The sequence below is a fragment of the Diadema antillarum genome, unplaced genomic scaffold, assembly GCF_040938485.1.
Source record: "Diadema antillarum isolate AM-2024a unplaced genomic scaffold, OU_Dant_1.0 seq00001648_RagTag, whole genome shotgun sequence".
Classification (NCBI taxonomy): domain Eukaryota; kingdom Metazoa; phylum Echinodermata; class Echinoidea; order Diadematoida; family Diadematidae; genus Diadema; species Diadema antillarum.
In genome coordinates, this window is record NW_027272349.1 from 243,264 (window position 1) to 262,256 (window position 18,993).

At 35.9% G+C, this 18,993-nt stretch overlaps 1 protein-coding gene across 1 annotated transcript in view; it reads left to right on the forward strand.

Annotated features, from left to right (window-relative positions):
• LOC139711341 (sulfide:quinone oxidoreductase, mitochondrial-like) overlaps positions 1-18,993 on the forward strand; it is a 30,373-nt gene that overhangs the window by 8,665 nt on the left and 2,715 nt on the right. The window contains exons 4-9 of the mRNA XM_071623239.1: positions 12,036-12,260; positions 13,785-13,982; positions 15,990-16,196; positions 16,559-16,742; positions 17,276-17,343; positions 18,726-18,904. Coding sequence (XP_071479340.1) covers positions 12,036-12,260; positions 13,785-13,982; positions 15,990-16,196; positions 16,559-16,742; positions 17,276-17,343; positions 18,726-18,904 — 1,061 coding nt within the window. The remainder of the gene's footprint in view (positions 1-12,035; positions 12,261-13,784; positions 13,983-15,989; positions 16,197-16,558; positions 16,743-17,275; positions 17,344-18,725; positions 18,905-18,993) is intronic.

Sequence of the window (18,993 nt, forward strand, 5' to 3'; positions counted from 1 at the left end):
TTGTGCCTAGCAGATGTAAAGATCATTGTCTGGCAAGCCCAATATTGTAGGCACCTGTCTGATGATAAGTGTGGCGTCCTTGCCCTTAATACTCATTCAGCCCATTGGAAACAGAAACGGCCTTTTGTAATGCCTTGCATTACAAAAAAAAGGGGGGAATTGGGGGAAAAGGCATAGATAGACCTCACTACATAATTGGCATGTTCTAGGTATTTCCATTCATTTAAAGGGGAGCTTGTCCTTGTAGCTGCCGTTTTTTTTTTTTTTTTTTTTTTTTTTTTTATAAAACATGCTATTGTGAACAATAGTCCACAAGGCGTGACACTAAGTATCAAAATCATGCATACAATGCTGTGCACTATACATGACAACCTCATGGCCTAATCACAGGTTCACAACAGCTGAAGAGAAAAATAATGACAAAAGAAATTTAATAGTGGGGCCTAATAATAAATAATATACTATACAATCTGCAGAAGGTGGTTGTGGATGTGACTCTTGAAAGACTGAGACCCTCTGTCACTAATCATGCCTACAATGTCTTCTGGTAAGCTGTTCCAGACTCTGACTGCAGTGTGTACAAAACTCCTGCCAGTTGAGTGTGTTCTGGATTTGGGTTCCACAAGAGCATGACTCCGGAGTTGACACACTAGAGAGAGTTGTTCTTCTTCTTGTATGGTATCAGTAATACAATCAAGGAATTTTTCCTTCTATATGTGCAGTCACAGAAGGTGCATTTTCTTGAAAAACCAGCACTGAAAACACACAAGACATAGGTTAAAGTTTAGTACTTATGTATGGTGGTGAATTGAATTCCTTGGACCTATTTTACATTGGGCTGCACTCTGCATGTGTTCTGCTATGGGTGTTATCACAGCCAGTCACTCTATGCAAACATAACACATTCTCATCCTTTCTATTAAACTCTAAGCAGTTAGGCTAGATCAGTAGAGATATGGTAGGATTGAATATAGATAGTATGCAAATAGCATTTAGTAGAAGACAGTTAAATTTGTTGTAATGAATGTTTGTCACCTTGCACCATAGATCCATGTTATTAAATTTTGTGAGGGTCAGGTACCCCTTTGTGGTTAGAGCAAGCTAGACTGAGGATGTAAAGTCAAGATGAACTTTGTTCAGTTGGTGGACGTGCGAATTTGGAGGAAATTATTCTACCTTTTTGCATTGGTAAACCTACACCTTTACCACAAAATTTAATCCATCTTGAGCAAGCGTAGAAAATGAAGAGCAAGATTTGGGCCAAGGAAAGCACACACTGGATCTGCCTGTATGTGACAGAAGAAAATCAATGTTACAATTAGAAGAATTCTTAGGGATAAAATCTGTGTGTATTTCTTAAGCAGTCTAGATATTTTGGGTAGGATGGATACAACCATCACTTTAAGGACTATTCAAGTTTCTCTCCATCTATTTGTTTTCCTTGTTTGTTTGACGTTGGTCCTTCACCAGTCATTGCCATAGTGGCAGAGCTTAATTGATAGCAAAATTCTGTGTGGAAAACCATATCAACCTGCTGAGGACAGGCTGATTTTGCTACAACACGCATTTCCCATAGACGCCTGCCCAAGTATACTCAGGAAGTCTAGTCTTCAACGGGTTAAAATAAATTTTTGCTTCTGAAATAATGCAATTATTTTTCACTTGGAATGCATGGGAAATTATTGTTATATTTGATTCCTGAAGAGATACTCACAAAGCAGTGTAAATATGGAAGAATGTATATTGTGAAACATAGATTTCATACTGCTATGCAGTCATTATGTTGTCATATGCTCTGTGCAAAAGTAGTTGTACGTACAAAGAAAAAACTAGTTTGTTAGGATCAATGTCATTACCATCATAGGGCCTACCATCTTCTTTTTTAGATGACACTTTGGTTGGTACAATTAGATCAGGGTAAAGTGCAGTGCATGATATGATGGGTATTGCTTTTTAAAGGTGGGCTGGATTATTTTTTACTTGCGTTTGTTTGAATGTTATGTCTGATTTGTAGACAGTTATTTACTCGCCACTATTCCTCTTCCCATTCCTTCCTCAAAGCACTAGCAGATTCCCTTCCACTATTCCCTGTCCCTCTCCTCTTCTCCCATCTAAGCCCTTTTTACACTTGTGTTTCTTAACCCCGTACTTTCTCTGACTCAGGACTATCGTTAGTCCCGTACCAATTTTTTCAGCTCTTTACACTCGCCAATTAGTCCCGTACTAAGCTCTTGTCCGCGGCTAAGGAGAAAATTGACCTTTTTACACTCGTATTTCTTAGTCCCGTACTTTCCAAACCATGTATGAATATTCATGATTACGCTGTGCACTGTACACGTACACGCACGCACCGGCAGCACTTGATTACCTCGTTTCTGATTGGTCAGTGGGGGTCGGACTTCGTCTTCGTCGCTTAGCCCCGGATTATTTTTTAATTCTGTTTACACTCGCTTGCTTGGCACCGCAATTGCGGTGCTAACCCTGCTATTTTGCAGGGCCAGATAGTATGGGACTATCGGCGGGGCTAGCCCACTTTGGCAAAAACAAGTGTAAACAGAAAGAGGGCTAAGGAAAGTCCGGTACCAATGGTGGAGCTAAGGCCCCCTCCCCTTAGCCCCACCGTTGTTATGGGACTAAGCAAATATTTGCAAGTGTTAAAAGCCCTTATATTGTACTATCCCCTAACCAATCCCCTCCAAGGCCCCATTTCATAAAAGTTGATAATGGTAGCAACTCTTGCTGACATGGCAATTGCCCATAACGACAGCCAATCCGGAAGTTGGGTTCTTGTTATTACCATGACAGTTGCCATTCTGGCAAGAGTAGCTATCATGTCGACTTTTTTATGAAATGGGGCCTTAATCTAACCCTGATCTCTCTCCCTCTCTTTTAAAATTAATTGTATAGCGCTTTGAAACATGTTTGTATTATTAAAGTGCTATATTAAATTTTCATCATATCATTATCATTATTATCTCTTCACCCTACCCTCTCCACCTTGCTCCTCCCTATCTTTTCTACTACCACCTCCTGATGTCCTCTCCCACCACTTCTCCCACTCCCCCATTCCCCATTCTTACGCCCCACCTACACTCCTCCCCACCTGAGTGGTACCTCCACCAGATCCCCTTCCTCCATTCTCTTCCCCATGCCTATTTAAAATATCATCTCTCTCACTCTGGAGTCTGGAATGATACCCTTTAAATCATTCTGTCTCAAACAGCGCTGACATGATCAGCTATCGAAAAGTCTCCCGTCCTGGGTACTGGTTGTATCTATTGACTTACTGTGAAAGCAAAGCTTTGAAAACCAAACAGTTTAGTCATTTGACTCCTTGCAAAGCTGTTTCCCCACTGTTAAGTATTACATAACCCCCTCTTTGAAATATCTGTAATGACAGTTACTGAGTTTCTTCTTGTCCTCTGCTTCTATTACTGCAGTAATTGTACTGTCATAGCTTTTTAGAATCAAGCAAGGAGGGAGAGGTAGCTATTCATTAAGTTTCAAATTATAAGCATTTGGATATCCTGTCAAATGCTGGCCACTGTGGTGCCACCACCATTTATAGAGCTGCTGACAGCTAGTGTGGCAAATTATTACCTTGCTGTGTACAAACAGATTCAAACAGATCCACATTCCAGCTCGTATGTACTCTGCAGGAGTTAGTCTCGTACCTTTGATATTCAATTCAATTCAATTCAACTTTATTTCCACATAATCATTAAAAGGATACAAAGGATACATAAAATGTGATATAATAAACATCAATTGGAATACAAAGTAAAAGAACAATACACATAAGATACCATATTCACCAAAAGGTGTTTCAACAAACACAAAGTGAATTACAAAGAAAGGAAATAACAACGTAATGGATGATTTGTGGAGGGATCATGAGAAGTTTTTATGGAGATTCCATAAAATTTATAAGTAAGATCCCCAATGAGTACAGAAATAAAAGAAAGTATTACAGTGTGTGTGTGTGTGTGTGTAGGGGGGTATCTAAATGTCATTTAAGCGGATACACTTGAAAAATGAAACAAATTAAAATATCATTACAGATACAAAAAACTCCACAGATTCTATGAAATTTTTGTCAACAGGTTCTTTTTCAATTTTCTTTTAAATGAATTCAACGTTAAACAATCTTTTATACTACTTGGTAAATCATTCCACAATTTTGGTCCTTGATAAGTTATGAATGAATGTGAAAATTTAGTTCGTCCATATGGAACTCGAATATGAAATTTTGATCTTGTATTATAATTATGAATATCAATATTCTTTACAAATAATGAACTAAATAACTCTGGTAATAATTCTTTACTGTATAAAAACATAAATATGGCAAGATTATACTCATAGAGTTGATATATTGGTAAAATATTCAATCTAATAGACAATGGTCTAGAATGAGACAGAAATGATGACTTTGTTATTACTCTAACAGCTCTTTTTTGCAGCTTATGTAATCGCTTTAAGAGATACTTATTGCACTTACCCCAAAGTATAATACAGTAATTAAGATGAGGGAGTACCAATGTATTATACAGCAACAATAATATATTTTGAGGTAGACAATCTCTCAACTTGCCCATGATACCAACATTTCTTGAAACCTTGCTAAGAATTTGAGCAACATGGCTTTTCCATTTCATTTCTTCATCAAGAAAAATTCCCAAGAACTTTACAGACCTCACGTGTTCTATCTTTGTATCATTAATATATAAGTCTGTGTCAACATTAATTGAATTACTATTATCAAATTTCATAAAATGTGTTTTAGTAACATTCAAAACTAATTTATTTACAGAAAACCAATCATTAACTTTAGCCAATTCAATATTCATCAAATCTTCCGCTTGATTAATATCTTTATGCTTCAAAAATATGTTGGTATCATCAGCAAACATCAAAAATTGCAATACAGATGAGGCAGCAGGCAAATCATTTATATAAATGAGAAATAAAATAGGGCCCAAAATTGAACCCTGCGGAACACCGCAAGATATTGTTTGCATTTGCGAAGAATATGAATTATAGGTAGTAAATTGTTGTCTGTTTTCTAAGTAACTTTTCATCAGCTGTAATGGTGACCCCCTTATACCGTAAAAATAAAACTTACACAACAAAATTTCATGATCAATACTGTCAAATGCCTTTTTAAGGTCTAAAAATACCCCCAATAAAGATTCTTTCTGTTCTAAGGCAAGATTTAAATTACATAAAAAATCACAAGCTGCTAAAAGAGTAGAGTGTTTTTCTCTAAAACCAAATTGCTTCTTAAACAGAACATCATTTTTATCTAAAAACTGCAATAATCGCACACTTATACATTTTTCAAAAATTTTAGCAAAACATGTTAACAATGAAATTGGACGATAGTTGGTAAAATCATCTTTTGCACCACTTTTATATACAGGAATAACTTTTGATATCTTGCCTGCATTTGGAAAGACCCCTTTTTCAAAACAATAATTAATCAAAATACTCAAAGGTTTACATAAAACATGAATTGCTCTTTTAATAACTTTGATATCTATAAAATCATAACCAGGAGATTTACCATTTTTAAAACTTAATACAATATCAATAATCTCCTTTTCTGTTACTGGTTTCAGAAAAAGTGACCTAATATATGAACCTTTGAGGTAAGAATGAACAGATAAATCAGTATTTGCAAAACTAAGTGATAATTTTTTACCTATATCCACAAAATATTGATTAAATTTTTCAGCAATTTCCTCTTGACTATAAATCATACCAGAGTCATCTTTGAATTCAACATCTTCAGATACCGTAGCTTTTTTCTTAGCAAGTATGTTGTTAATTAATTTCCATGTTCCAGTACTATTTCCTTTCACATTCAAAAACTTTTGAGTATAAAATCTTTTCTTGGTATTTCTAACAGCATTTATATACTTGTTCTTGTAAGTCACATAAACATTTTTACGATATTCAGTTGGATTATTTACAAATTTCCTGTATAATATATTCTTCTTTCGATACATTTTTCTAAGATTTTCATCGAACCATTCATTTTTATTGCTCTTAATGCAAACTTTCTTATATGGAAAACACTGATTGTATATGTTCAAAACAATATCGACAAACATATCATACAGAACATTTGGATCAGAACATGTAGAAGATATCTTATCAGCATCAGATAAAATTTTAAAATCAGCTTTATCTATTTTCTCCAAGAATAAACAAATATTATCTTCATTTATGATACGTTTATTAATATAACTTGATTTCCTCTGCAATACAAATGAGTAATTTAGAAAACAAAATACAGGAAAATGATCTGAAATGTCACAGACAATAGAACCAGATGATACATTACATACGCTATTCACAAAAATATTATCAATCAAACTTTTGGAAGTTTCTGTAATTCTTGTCGAACTTTCAATCAGAGGTTCATATGAATATGATACTAATATTTCTAAAAATTCACTTGCAATATTACAACTATCAACTTTATTTAAGTCAACATTGAAATCACCAAGTATAACACAATCTTTTCCCTCTTTATCAATAATATTCAGAGACTCTCCTAATTTTTCATTAAATTCTAATACAGATTGATTAGGAGGCCGATAACAAACCCCTACAAGCAAACTTTTATTTGGTTTTGGTATTTCAATAAAAAGCGATTCACATACATTTCCAAATATACTTAAATCTGGAACGTTTCCAAATATACTTAAATCTGGAATCTGGAAAGAACCTGACATCTGATGATTCATAAGGTACGTATAAAATTGTAAGTTCAAAATGCAAAATGTAATGACAGAAAAGTTTTGACGGGTTAACACTATTCGAAATTACATAAAAAAGATCAACATGTACATATAACAAAGAAAAACTGATCATAGGGAAGATATACACTATGAGTGAGCTAGATCAACTCACCAGGAATTTACAAATTTCATCTCTGTTGACTGACAAGAACCTGCACTACAAAATGTGTACAGCGCTTATGTAGCCCTGTTTCGGTGGTGTAACTTTTGTGGTCGTAGACTATGCCTCACTTTCACTGTGTGAGACAATGCTTTAGCTGTGGTGCTGTCATTATACTGTATCAATTAGAGCTGGGCATTACAAAAATCATACTATTCATAAGCTAGTGCCAATTCATTTCACTTGCCTGAGATTATTACTGAAAAAAGATGATTTTTTTTTTGCACATTTTGTGTAACCAGAAACTTGTGTGTGAGAATAAAAGTACATGAATATTTTTGCATAAGGGCAAGTCCAAGATAACACGCACGTTACGTATGGGACATTCAGAGACTTTTATGACCTGAAAAATAGTGTTAATGGCCTTTGATCATATTGAAATTCATCATGGTGATTGATATCTAGAAGAAGTATAATCATGTAAAAAATTGAGAAAAATGACCTTGACAATTATATTCTAGAAGAGAAAATATGTGCTGTTACGTATGGGACCAGAAAAATTTTGGTTTTTTTAACATTTTTTTCAACCTCAAAACTCTCTGAAAGTATATCATTCTACAACTTGTAACTCACTGTGATGAAAGTCACAACACTCAAGATTATCACAGGTAAGTTTCATGTCATTAGGCAAAAAGCTCTAATTACAGGTTCTAATTAAAGACAGACATGACGTGTTACGTATGGGACAGTTACGTATGGGACAGTTTGTCCCCCATTCATTTAGTGTGTGAAGAACCATGTTTTTGGGTATTTTGCATATATATTGAAGTAAAATCAGTTGAAACTACTCAAATACTGATCCAGATTGTCAAGGAAACAATATTCCCCAAATATTCACCATCATAGTCATATTCAATCATATTTTTATATTTTTATGACCAACCTGGGTATGCATGCCCTTTGTCCCCTATTCGTTTAGTGTGTGGAGAACCATGTTTATGGGTATTTTGCAAAATAATTTTGCAAAATACCCATTTAAACAAATTTTTGCATAATTATTGAGGTGGAATCAGTTGAAATCACTCAAATACTGATCCAGATTGACAAGGGAACAATATTCCCCAGATATTTACCATCATGATCACATTCAATCATATTCTATATTTTTTTATGACCAACCTGAGTATGTATGCCCTATTTTTATCAGGATAGTTACTACTGAAAAATTGAATAGTTTAAAGTGTTTACTTGCATTGATGAAGGGCAGTTTGCCATTTAGTTTCAATAAAAAACAACTTGACACAAGAAATATTAAGTTTAATAAATTAGCAATACCTGCTGCGTGGAACCCCAGTGATCGAGTAGACATATGATGTCTGTCTAGCAGTCAGGTCATTGATTCGAGTCACAACTCAGTATGTATACCCATGAATTTTGTTGTGGCTACTTGAAAACTGAATAAGGACAATTTGTGTATCACTTGCAATTAAAAAAAAAATCATTTTACTTTTTATTCTTCTGTATATCACAACCATTTCAAATTGGATCTCCATCACATAAACTTTAAATTCCTCTAGTCTTAGGATTTTATGCTCTTAGGTGATTCATATAATTGGTTTCCAATCATCTCTTTAAATGTTGAAAACTGAATCTCCATTTCTACAAAAAACTATACCATCCCTTTAATGCTGATTTTTCATTGTGTATTTTGCCATTTTCCACTCCCCCTTTCTGAAAATTGTTCAGTCAAGTTCATGTATTGTTTCAAGTGTCTATAACTCAAAAAGTAGCTACAATGTTGGGATGCTTTCTTCAGGATGATTGACCATTTGTGTACTGAGAGACCTTCCCAGCTAGCTACATGCATTCACATGCAATATGTATGAGGATGTCCCATACGTAACGCATTTGTCCCATACGTAACATTATTTCAATGCCTAATAAAAAATATTTCTTTTACTTTTTTTTCTTTTTTTCTCTGGTATTTAATTTCTCTAAACAATAAATTAGAACTTTCCAAAAGGGCATTCAAATAACCTTATCAATTTCAGAAAAAACCTAAAAAAATGACCTCATTTTGTTACGTATGGGACATCTCATGATAGGACACGAGCTAATTTGCATAATCATTTGCATAATCCCTAAATTTTCATACCAAGTTAAACTATGTGATGAACTTCTTATGTCCACATATTAATCAAATATTATTTGCTTTCCTTTGAATTAATATGAATTTTTATAAATGTCCCATACGTAACGCTGTGTTTCACATTTATGCAAATTAAGCCCTTGAAATTTGCATAAATTTATATAATATCATTTTTTCCTTCACGGAAATCAAAACTTCAACTCATAAGCTTCACAATGATACCAAACATGTCAATATTGAGCAAAGATGAAATTTTGCCTTCTGAGGGGACCTTATCTTGGACTTGCCCTTAACATAACATATTATGTTCCAGTTATTAATGTCCTGATTCTGCGGAAGTAAAAAAAAAAAAAAAAAAGAGAGAGAAAAAGAAAAAGAAAAAGAATCTTACCTACCCAAGCACAGAAAGTTACTCTTGTGAAAATATCCACCTTGACAGGGGTTACCCAAGGCAATTAGCAAGTGCTGTGTAAAATCCTGCAGTGCATTTGGTCATTAAACATTAAATCCAAATGCTCTTTCTTTGTTTTGGATTTATACCCATGCTGTAATGTAAAGTGGAATTTATACCCCAATAATATAATATGTGGGGATTTAGTGAATGCAGAGACTTTGGTATTACACATCAGTGAGGTTTCAGGAAAAGCAGACAATATTCAAAAGTTATGAATTTTTAAAGTATGGTTAAATCCATGAGCCCTCATCACTAAGACAAGAGATGACAACAAATTGGGGTGTTACAGTAGGGCAGAGATGTAAAGAAAGTAGAAGTAAAAAGATAATTAAATGTACTTTCTTCTCTTTTTTTTTTCTGGCAATATTAAAGACCACTTGAGTTACCTGTTTTAGAAGGCAGGGGGAAAAAGTATTACCCTTAACATGTGCCAGTGCAAAGTTAAAGCATTATTTAGTTTTCAAATTCTGTAAAATAAAATTCTTAACTTTAGAATAGATTGTCTGATTTTCCTCAAATTGTGTACTGCTAATATTTCTACATTAGTGGAATCCACATGTGTATTTGAGGGTAATTTTCATTTAAAAAAAAGAGATCAAACTTCATGTACTGTGGGATATCATATGTACACTGTAGGCCAGGTCGTGGATTAGAGTTCAGGAAATGTAACATATGTCAGGGATGGAATTACTGTAAAACCAGAAATTTTTGTGTGCGATTCATTTAAATTTCACAGATTTTGCAAGAGACAAGATTCATGAAATTAAAATGCACAGAAAAGATCTTGTTTGCACTGTATGCATTGAATGCCAGTGGCAATATTTCTGGTTTTACAGTATCATAACAATAACTCATGAATTCAAAAACATCAGTGTCAATCATAGTATGATTTCATCATTGCAATGTAAGTCAGGCATTCAACATCCACTATTTTGGGCAAACACTATTGAAGATTATGAGAATATCTTAAAAATCATATGCTCATGAAATTGTTGTGAAATATTTGATTATTTTTCAGCCAACCCAATGGAAATAACTAGTGAGATCAAACTAATTAAGTGATTAGAGTTTAGGCAAACTATTGCAAAGGTCATAATGACATTGATCACTTATAGATTACTGAAGTATATTGTAGCATGTTAGATGGAGGTATAGTATGCAGTATGATGGTATAATACCTGTAGGTAAAGCCAGTTTGAAATGTCAATAAATGTCACATACAGCCGCTGTCTTTATAGCATGCATGAGTTACGACTTTTATGAGCATTGATGCACTTGAATCCGCTATGCTCTTCAGAATGCTCGTGATTTATAGAAAGTAAACACATAGTGGTCCAAAGGTGTTTTCACCTGAAGGCAGAGGTTCTTGGCTGTGGAAAGTTGAAGGAGCAAGGCAGGGTAATTTTCCATTGCACAGTGGCTTCGAATGTGGTAATTGGGTTGTTGTATTCCAAATTCAGCAAAATTAATGAGATGGCAGACATTAAATCCAGAAAATGCATGCCAGTGGCAGCTCATTACATCCACAGATGATTAGTTGATTGTAGCTCATGACAGATTCGGACAGTGACATTTCATGCAATGGTCAAGCGTTCAATTTATGCACTCACCAGATCAAATTCACAAAATTCTTGCATCACTTGCATCAAGTTTATATTGCAGCTGATTGACCTATTGCCTTACATTGACGTAAATAAGCACTGAATTAATCAATGTTTAAGAGAAGCCATGATAAAAAGACATGGTCATACATACTCGGGCAGAACTCCAGTGAACACTGATTAATTTGTGCTTATTTATGTCGCTGTAGTTCAACTTTTTGCTTAGTTGCAATAAAAACAATTCAATGCAAGAATTTCATAAATTTGAATAATTACGCAGTACACATTGCAGGGGTGGATCCAGGAATTCCGTAAAGGGAGCTGCCTATACAAAATTAAAGAGGGCGCACGCACCCCCCCCCATTTTTTTGTTTTTATTTCTTATGTTTTAACAAAAAATAAAGAGGGGGTGCGCGCCCGATGCGCCCCCCTCTGGATCCGCCACTGCATTGCATGCTATAAGGATTAGAACCAGCACTGGCTGTCGGGCGGAAGCTCGGTAGTCTTGTGGATAAGATGCCTGTCTGGGGGTCAGGAGGTCACAGCTCTGTTCAAATCCTGTACCAAGTATGAAACAAGTCTGCCATATTTATTTGATTAATTTCATCAATATGAATAAGTCTGCTATACTATAAAGCCTATCAATATAATGTGCTACCCTCCCCCCTCCAAAAAAAAAAAAAAATTAAAGAGAAGAAACCGAAAATTGTTTTTTTTTTTTTTTTTTTGCCAGAGGCATTACCTGAGTGTGTTTAAATGATGCAAATTTCCATGACAGCCCATTACTAAAAACTTCTTACCCCAAGGCTTGTGTACATAATCTTGATATTTCTTTCATGGTGTTCTCAGTGATGTTGAATGCTTTGTGCTGGGTGATGCAGATGTATTGATGATGAGTGAATTAAAATTTCATTGTCAACAGAGCCACTTCTACCAGCCCATGTGGACCTTGGTTGGGGGCGGGGTGAAGACCAGAGAGCAGTCCAGGCGAGCCATGGCCCAGGTCATGCCCAAAGCCGTGGACTGGAAGAAGGAGAAGGCAGTGACCTTTGACCCAGAGAACAACCTGGTCATGACAGAGAGCGGGACCAACTTTGAGTATGAGTACCTGGTTGTGGCAATGGGACTGCAGCTGAATTTTCACTTGGTTAGTCATCCAGATACAAAACTCTGTCAGGAACGCTCATGTAGTGTACTGCCAAGAATACGTATAGATGTCCTTTCGAGGGCATTTGGAGGTGTTCCAAAGAATTATTAGAATAGCACTGCAGAATCATGTTATGTGTCAGTCATAGGTGGTATGTGTAAAAAAAAAAAAACAGTTTTCATCCCAAAGTCTCCTTGATGAGTAACTTCCAAGTTTGTCACAACTACATTGATGAGAATTACACACAGTATGTCCGTTTGCAATTCCTAGGTAGAGTACTGAAAATTGTTTCAATTAAAAAAAAATTAAAGAACTGTTTGACTATGTAATCAATACTATGAAGTTCTGATAAACCTTAAGAGAGGTTATACCTTAAAGGTATTAGCCCACATTTGTAAACCTGCAGCAATTGGTCTCATAGTTAGCATGGAGTTTGGGTATGATTGCAGTAACGCCTGTGCAAAATTTCGTTCCAATTAGTCCATTACTTTCATAAAAATAAATGAAAATGCACCGCATGCATGCGTATATGCTCGCTAGCTCCGGTCCACGTACGTACTACATGCATGCGATACATGTGTAAGTTACATGTACGTAGCTAGCCCGCGCTCGTAATTTGATTTTGGGTTGGGTTGACCCGGTTTGAAAATTGACTTTAAAACGATGATTTTCTCTCTTTTATCGAATGGTATAGACAAAGAGCAACAGGTGAGGTATGTTACTGTTATAACTTGTACTTGAAGTCATATTGGACCTATTTTATGCAGTTTTGATTTTCGTGGGTTTGCAATGTGGGCTAATACCTTTAAAAGAGAAGATTGATAATGTATAGTCATACAATGTAATTATTATTTTTATCTGAAAGCCATTTTTATTTCATCCATGTGCTTGAATAAAAGAACCCAAATTTTACAAGTACAAAATACATATTTTTGGCGCACGGCGTTCTGGTTGTACCGTCAGACAGCATTAAATAATCTCCAAATTTCTGTTTTGGTTCAATTTAAGTGCTGTCATCTCTGGATGAGAAGGCTACAACTTTTCTTGATGCCACAGTGCAAAGAAATAGAGAATACCATGTACAGTAATTTGATTTTTTTTTCCCAAAGTACAAATTTCCTCTACTTGTTACTGATATGTTATATTTAGGATAATGTTATCCCCCCTTGTATTCTGAAAGAGATATGTGATGAGATCTTTCACTATGCTAGAAAAATGAAAATATGTGGAATTATCTTTAATATTTTCTTCGTAATGGTTCCCTTACTGCAATATCACATATTTGAAGTGTTCTTATTCTGAGATGAGAGCACAAGACATAAAATTTGAACAGCTCATAAAATTTTTAGTCAAACATCCTTCACCTAGTGTGTATTATATTCATATTTCGCATTCACTGAGCCCACATGCAGGTGTGTATATTTTGGGTAAATTACCCTTTAATGGAGGAAAAAAACAATGCAGTGTCCTGTAGTGAGTACATGATATTATCTTATGTTGTATGGTTTACTTTTTATTTCTAAGCTAAAAGGCTTGACCGAGGCTCTGGCTGAAGACCCCATGGTGTGCTGTAACTACTCCTTCGACACAGTGGACAAAACTTTCGAGGCCCTGAAGAACTTCAAGAGTGGCAATGCCATTTTCACCTTCCCAAACACGCCCATCAAGTGTGCGGGGGCACCACAGAAAATCATGTACCTCACTGAGGACTACTTCAGGAGGGTAAGTATTCCACACGATATTAGCAACAAGTTAAAAAAATTGTGATTCGTTTGGTGAAACAAAACATTTTATAGATATAGGAGATTGAGCATGTGAGATAAACAAGCTGTCAGTATAAAAGAAGTCATTCCTATGTATTGATTTAAAATAGTTATTTAGAATATTTACAATATATTTTAGATAATCTGTGTGTGGTGGGAACCGAGGAGGACTTATGGACATTGTTGTAGTTAAAGTTATAAATGGCATAGACACGTAACCATGGTAACTATCCACAATGCCAGCAGGAAGTTCTCAAAGCATGATATATTGGCACTTTGATATTTGAAAAGAGATAAACTTTCTGTTTCAGTTATCTGCTGTCACCCATACATTCACTGCTCTTTTGATATCCTAAACTAACTGTGTTGTTGGGACAGCATTCACTTTCATGTCTTTGTTTTGACAAAATGTGGTAGATGTCCTTATATGTGAAATTTCCCAGAGCATTGTTCATTGGGAAAGTAATGCATCATCTGACAATATAAAAAATTAATACCGCCGCTTTTCTGACCCCCTACAGCTGGGGAATTCCCTAAATTTGTCAGATTTGATATATGTATTGTAACAGAGAATATGTACCGTACTTTATGGTAATATGAGAACATTTTGAGAGTGTGAAAGCATCATGACATCTCTGAGTTTACTATAAAAGAAAAAAACAGAACAGAAATGATTCACCATTAGCGTATCACCTAAAAAAAATGTATGTTATGGTAACCTGCAGTAAGGCTTAAATTCTTTTATTTACTCAAGAAAATGTCTTGAGTTATCTTTCCCAAGGATCTCATGAATACCACACACTAGAGGAATTTCTGTGCCACAGATTTTAAGTTTTATTATATTGTTTTGGAGAATTTGAAGAGTGTAACAACATCCTGACATTGTCAGGTTTTTACTAACAGGCAAAAATAAATAAATAAAATAAGTTTATGGTTTTCCTCTGAAAGCCTGTTTTTGTAACATGATCATGAAGATGTTACGAGTTTCCTGCCCCAATGACCTTCTGCATACCACACTTCCAGACAGGATGAACATTCAAGCACTTGTGACTGTGCAAATGGAATACTGTTTTTCTCACATGTATGTGTAGATATTTTTTTTTCAAGGTAACACTGATAGTGTTGTGATTGTACTTGGGAATTATTAGTAGATTCTTGTATACTGCCCATTCATGGATGATGTTGTGGTTGAAATGCTATAGTGCATCTAATTCTGTGTGTCTTAAACAAAATACATGAAAACAAGTCACCAACAAACAGTGAGTGGAAAATTAGGAGTGATATAAATGAATGAATGTTCAAAGAAGATTGAATGACTGAACTACCTGCAGAAGATTATAAGTCAGTATACGTTGGTGGATCACAAAATGAGTTCATTTTGATATAAAATTAATATGTAATTGTGATTTGGAAACAGCCTTTTAGTAGTATAGTGTAAATCTCACCAGCAAGTCTAAAAACACTGCAACTCTTTACAAATCAGTGATTAGTGATGTAGCAAATGTTTTGAAGCTTTAGCTTATCTCAATACTGACTGTACATCTGTCTACTTGTTTCTCTCACTCTGTCTGCTAACTCGTTGAGTATCCATTTCAGACTTACATGAAAATAAGTTCTGACATTCCTCTTGCTCATGTGAGATCTGTTCCATGACATTTGCTTCTGTGACATTGCTCCCATATAATACTATACATCTGCACGGTAAGCCTATCATAAAACCTACACAAACATAACCCTAACCCGAATCCTGATTCTCACATCGACGAAGCCTTAAACCCTAACCATAAGTCCTTGGAGAAAATAAGACCGCAGACACTGTTACAGGAGTAAATAATGTGTCACCTGTGAGATCAACCTAACAACCTAACTGTAGATTAAGCATGGGTAGAGTGCAAGTTGTATTGTGAAAATTTCCCCCCAAAATCTGCAATTCTTCTCCCATGATGCCATTCCCTTGCTGCGACAGAACGGGAAGCGAGACAAGGCCACCATCATGTACAACACTCCCCAGGCGGTCATCTTCGGGGCACCCAAGTATGCGGCCCGCCTGATTGAGATCTGCAAAAAGAGGGATATCAAGGTGAACCTCAAGCACTCCCTCGTGGAGATAAGGCATGGCAAGAAGGAGGCAGACTTCCGCCTTGATGAAACGGGCGAGATCATCACTATGCCGGTAAGCCAGTGGTTTCTTTTCTTAGAGTGTTTCAGGTATCTTGATGATTGTGGCAGCAGACTTGAGTACTATCCATACATCCTAAACACCTCTCTATGACACAAAGATAAGTGTACAATTGTGGACACTTGCTCTAACAAGTTACTGTAATTGTCCACTAATAAATGATATTAATTTTCTGGTCAATTTTTCTGTTTTCATTTGTAATTTTATTTAGCGCGTAATTGGAGGCAAATACCAAAACTGACCACCAAGCCTGTGGTCTTCCATGTAAAAATAAATAAAACTTGTAGCGACTAATTATTTTGTAAACATTTTGACCAACTCTACACTATGTCATTTATGTCTGCACCCATCTTCAGTATGAGATGATGCATGTGCCTCCCCCCATGGGGCCCCCGGATGTCCTGAAGGCCAGTCCGCTGGTCGGAGAGTCTGGCTTCCTCTCAGTAAACAAGCTGACTTGCCAGCACACCAAGTACCCTAACGTGTTCGGCATCGGTGACTGTACAGACATCCCCACGTCCAAGACTGCGGCTGCTGTGGGTGAGTTTTAGTCAGTTTGAGGGCAACCTATGGGTTGAAGAGGTCTGAGAGTTTTTTTTACTCTTTCTTCACTGGTAATTTTAGGTGTGATAAATGTCTTAAAATGTGAAACAGAACACAAGTTTAATCCCATCTGAGAAGAATCTGTTCATGAGTTCATTAAGTTGCATTTATTTTACTATTTCATGCTCTCAGTATGCATTAAATGTACTTCATTAAACATATGACAACATTCCTTATTGGGGTTAGCATGATTTTTTACGTCATAAATTTCATGGGAAATCAGTTAAATGGGAATTTTATTTGAAAATGTTATTTAACTGAAGATGATGACAGTATTCTCAGCCCCATCCATGTGCATCTTAAGAACAAGCATGCAAGAACCATCTGTAAAGTTTATAATAAAGCCTCATTTTTTTTCCCAGACACCTCTGTGATATATGAGTACCCTTGACCTTTTTACAGGGCAACAAGTAATGTCTATGACATGCACATTGTACCTTTTTCTAACATTATTACTTTTTTCATTGCAGCTGCTCAGACTGGTATTTTGAAAAACACCATCCCTGCAGTCATGCATGGTCATGAACCAAGGGGAAAGGTGAGCAGAGCTGCCAATATTTTTTGTATTTGCCATGTTTAGCAAGCACCAGGAAATATTTCTATCAAGGAGGGGGGGGGGGGGGGGGGGGGGGCTGCAAGCCGGGAGCAAGGGATACCCCTCCATTGCCCCTGTGAAGTATGTTTCATTTTTCATGTAGAATTATACAAAATGTTTTCTTTCCTTTTTTTTTTTTTACAGAACAAATAATTGTTTCTGATATATGATTTAGCATGCGTAGTATGTGCAGTTTTCCCACTTTTAAACAAAAGTATGATTTTTGTAAACAAAATGATTACTGGTATGTGTTTGTTTGTGTTTTACTGTGCTAGAGTATGTTTTCTTGATATGCAGAAACTGCCAGACCTGGATAAGTGTATTATTGTAAATGGAATATCATAATACCAACCAAAATGCTTACACAGAAGCTATGACACTACCTTGAAGGTGACACGGCCAGCTGTACACATAAAAGGAAGCAAAGAGTGTCCTTTTGCTGATTTTGAGACCAGTCATCAGTATAGAAATGAACATAAGGGCTTTCTTCTTCTTTTCAGCTTTGTGATTACATTGTGACAAATGCCAGATGTGTAGGTACATGGATTTCTACTTCTGTTTGAAATCCCAACAGTCACGTCTTCGCAGTGGTGAAAGGCAGTTGGACATGTATTTGTTTAGTTGATCTAATGGAGTTAGGACTACGAGAATTTCTAAGCAGCTTTAGTGTGTACTAGAGAAGTGTAAATGCCTAGAAAGTACCATTTTGATATGAATGTATGTTATTATTGTCATCATTCTTATTATCATTATCTGGTAGTAGTTATGTAGTAGGAGTAACAGAAGTAGAATTAGGTCAGCAATACATTGATGGATAGATATATGGATAGGTAGAGAGGTAAAAAGATAGATATAATTTACATGCTGCATTATTAGTCAGTAAAAGAGTGCCACTCAGTCAGTTCTGGATCCTGAAATCTGATGCCCAAAGCAGCACTCCAGTTGGATTTGCTGTCATGCTGACTGCAGAGGCAGTGAAGTCTCAAAAATGTTTTGAGTTGTAATGTGAATTTCACTTAGTTTCATGCACACATAAAAGTGGTTGCTAGTTGTGATTGAAGTAGCTTGGATGCTCACTAAGTACAGATACTTCACAGTATGGCATATTATAATGCCATACCATTTACAGTCAACTCCCACGTGGGACCAGCAGGTTTTTTTTTTTTTTTTTTTTTTTAATGGTATGTTTATAAGTGAACAAATGAACGATAAAAAACATAGATCGGATGATAATGGCACCTGAATTTTTGCTTTGTTGTGACAGGAATTTCACTATAACAGTGTTTGTTGTAAAGGGAGTGCTCTGTATTTCATTGTTCTTTCAGTATGACGGCTACACATCCTGCCCTCTGGTGACAGGCTATGGAAAGCTGATCCTAGCAGAGTTTGATTTCAACCTGGAGCCGCTGGAGACCTTCCCCCTTGACCAGGGCAAAGAGAGAAGGCTCATGTACCACCTCAAGAAGGATATCATGCCAGAGCTCTATTGGAGTGGACTCATCAAGTGAGTTTGAGACTATGACATGAAACATGAACAAAGTCAGGTAATATAAAGAGGGCTATGGGGAAAGACATCTAGCAGACAGGAAATAC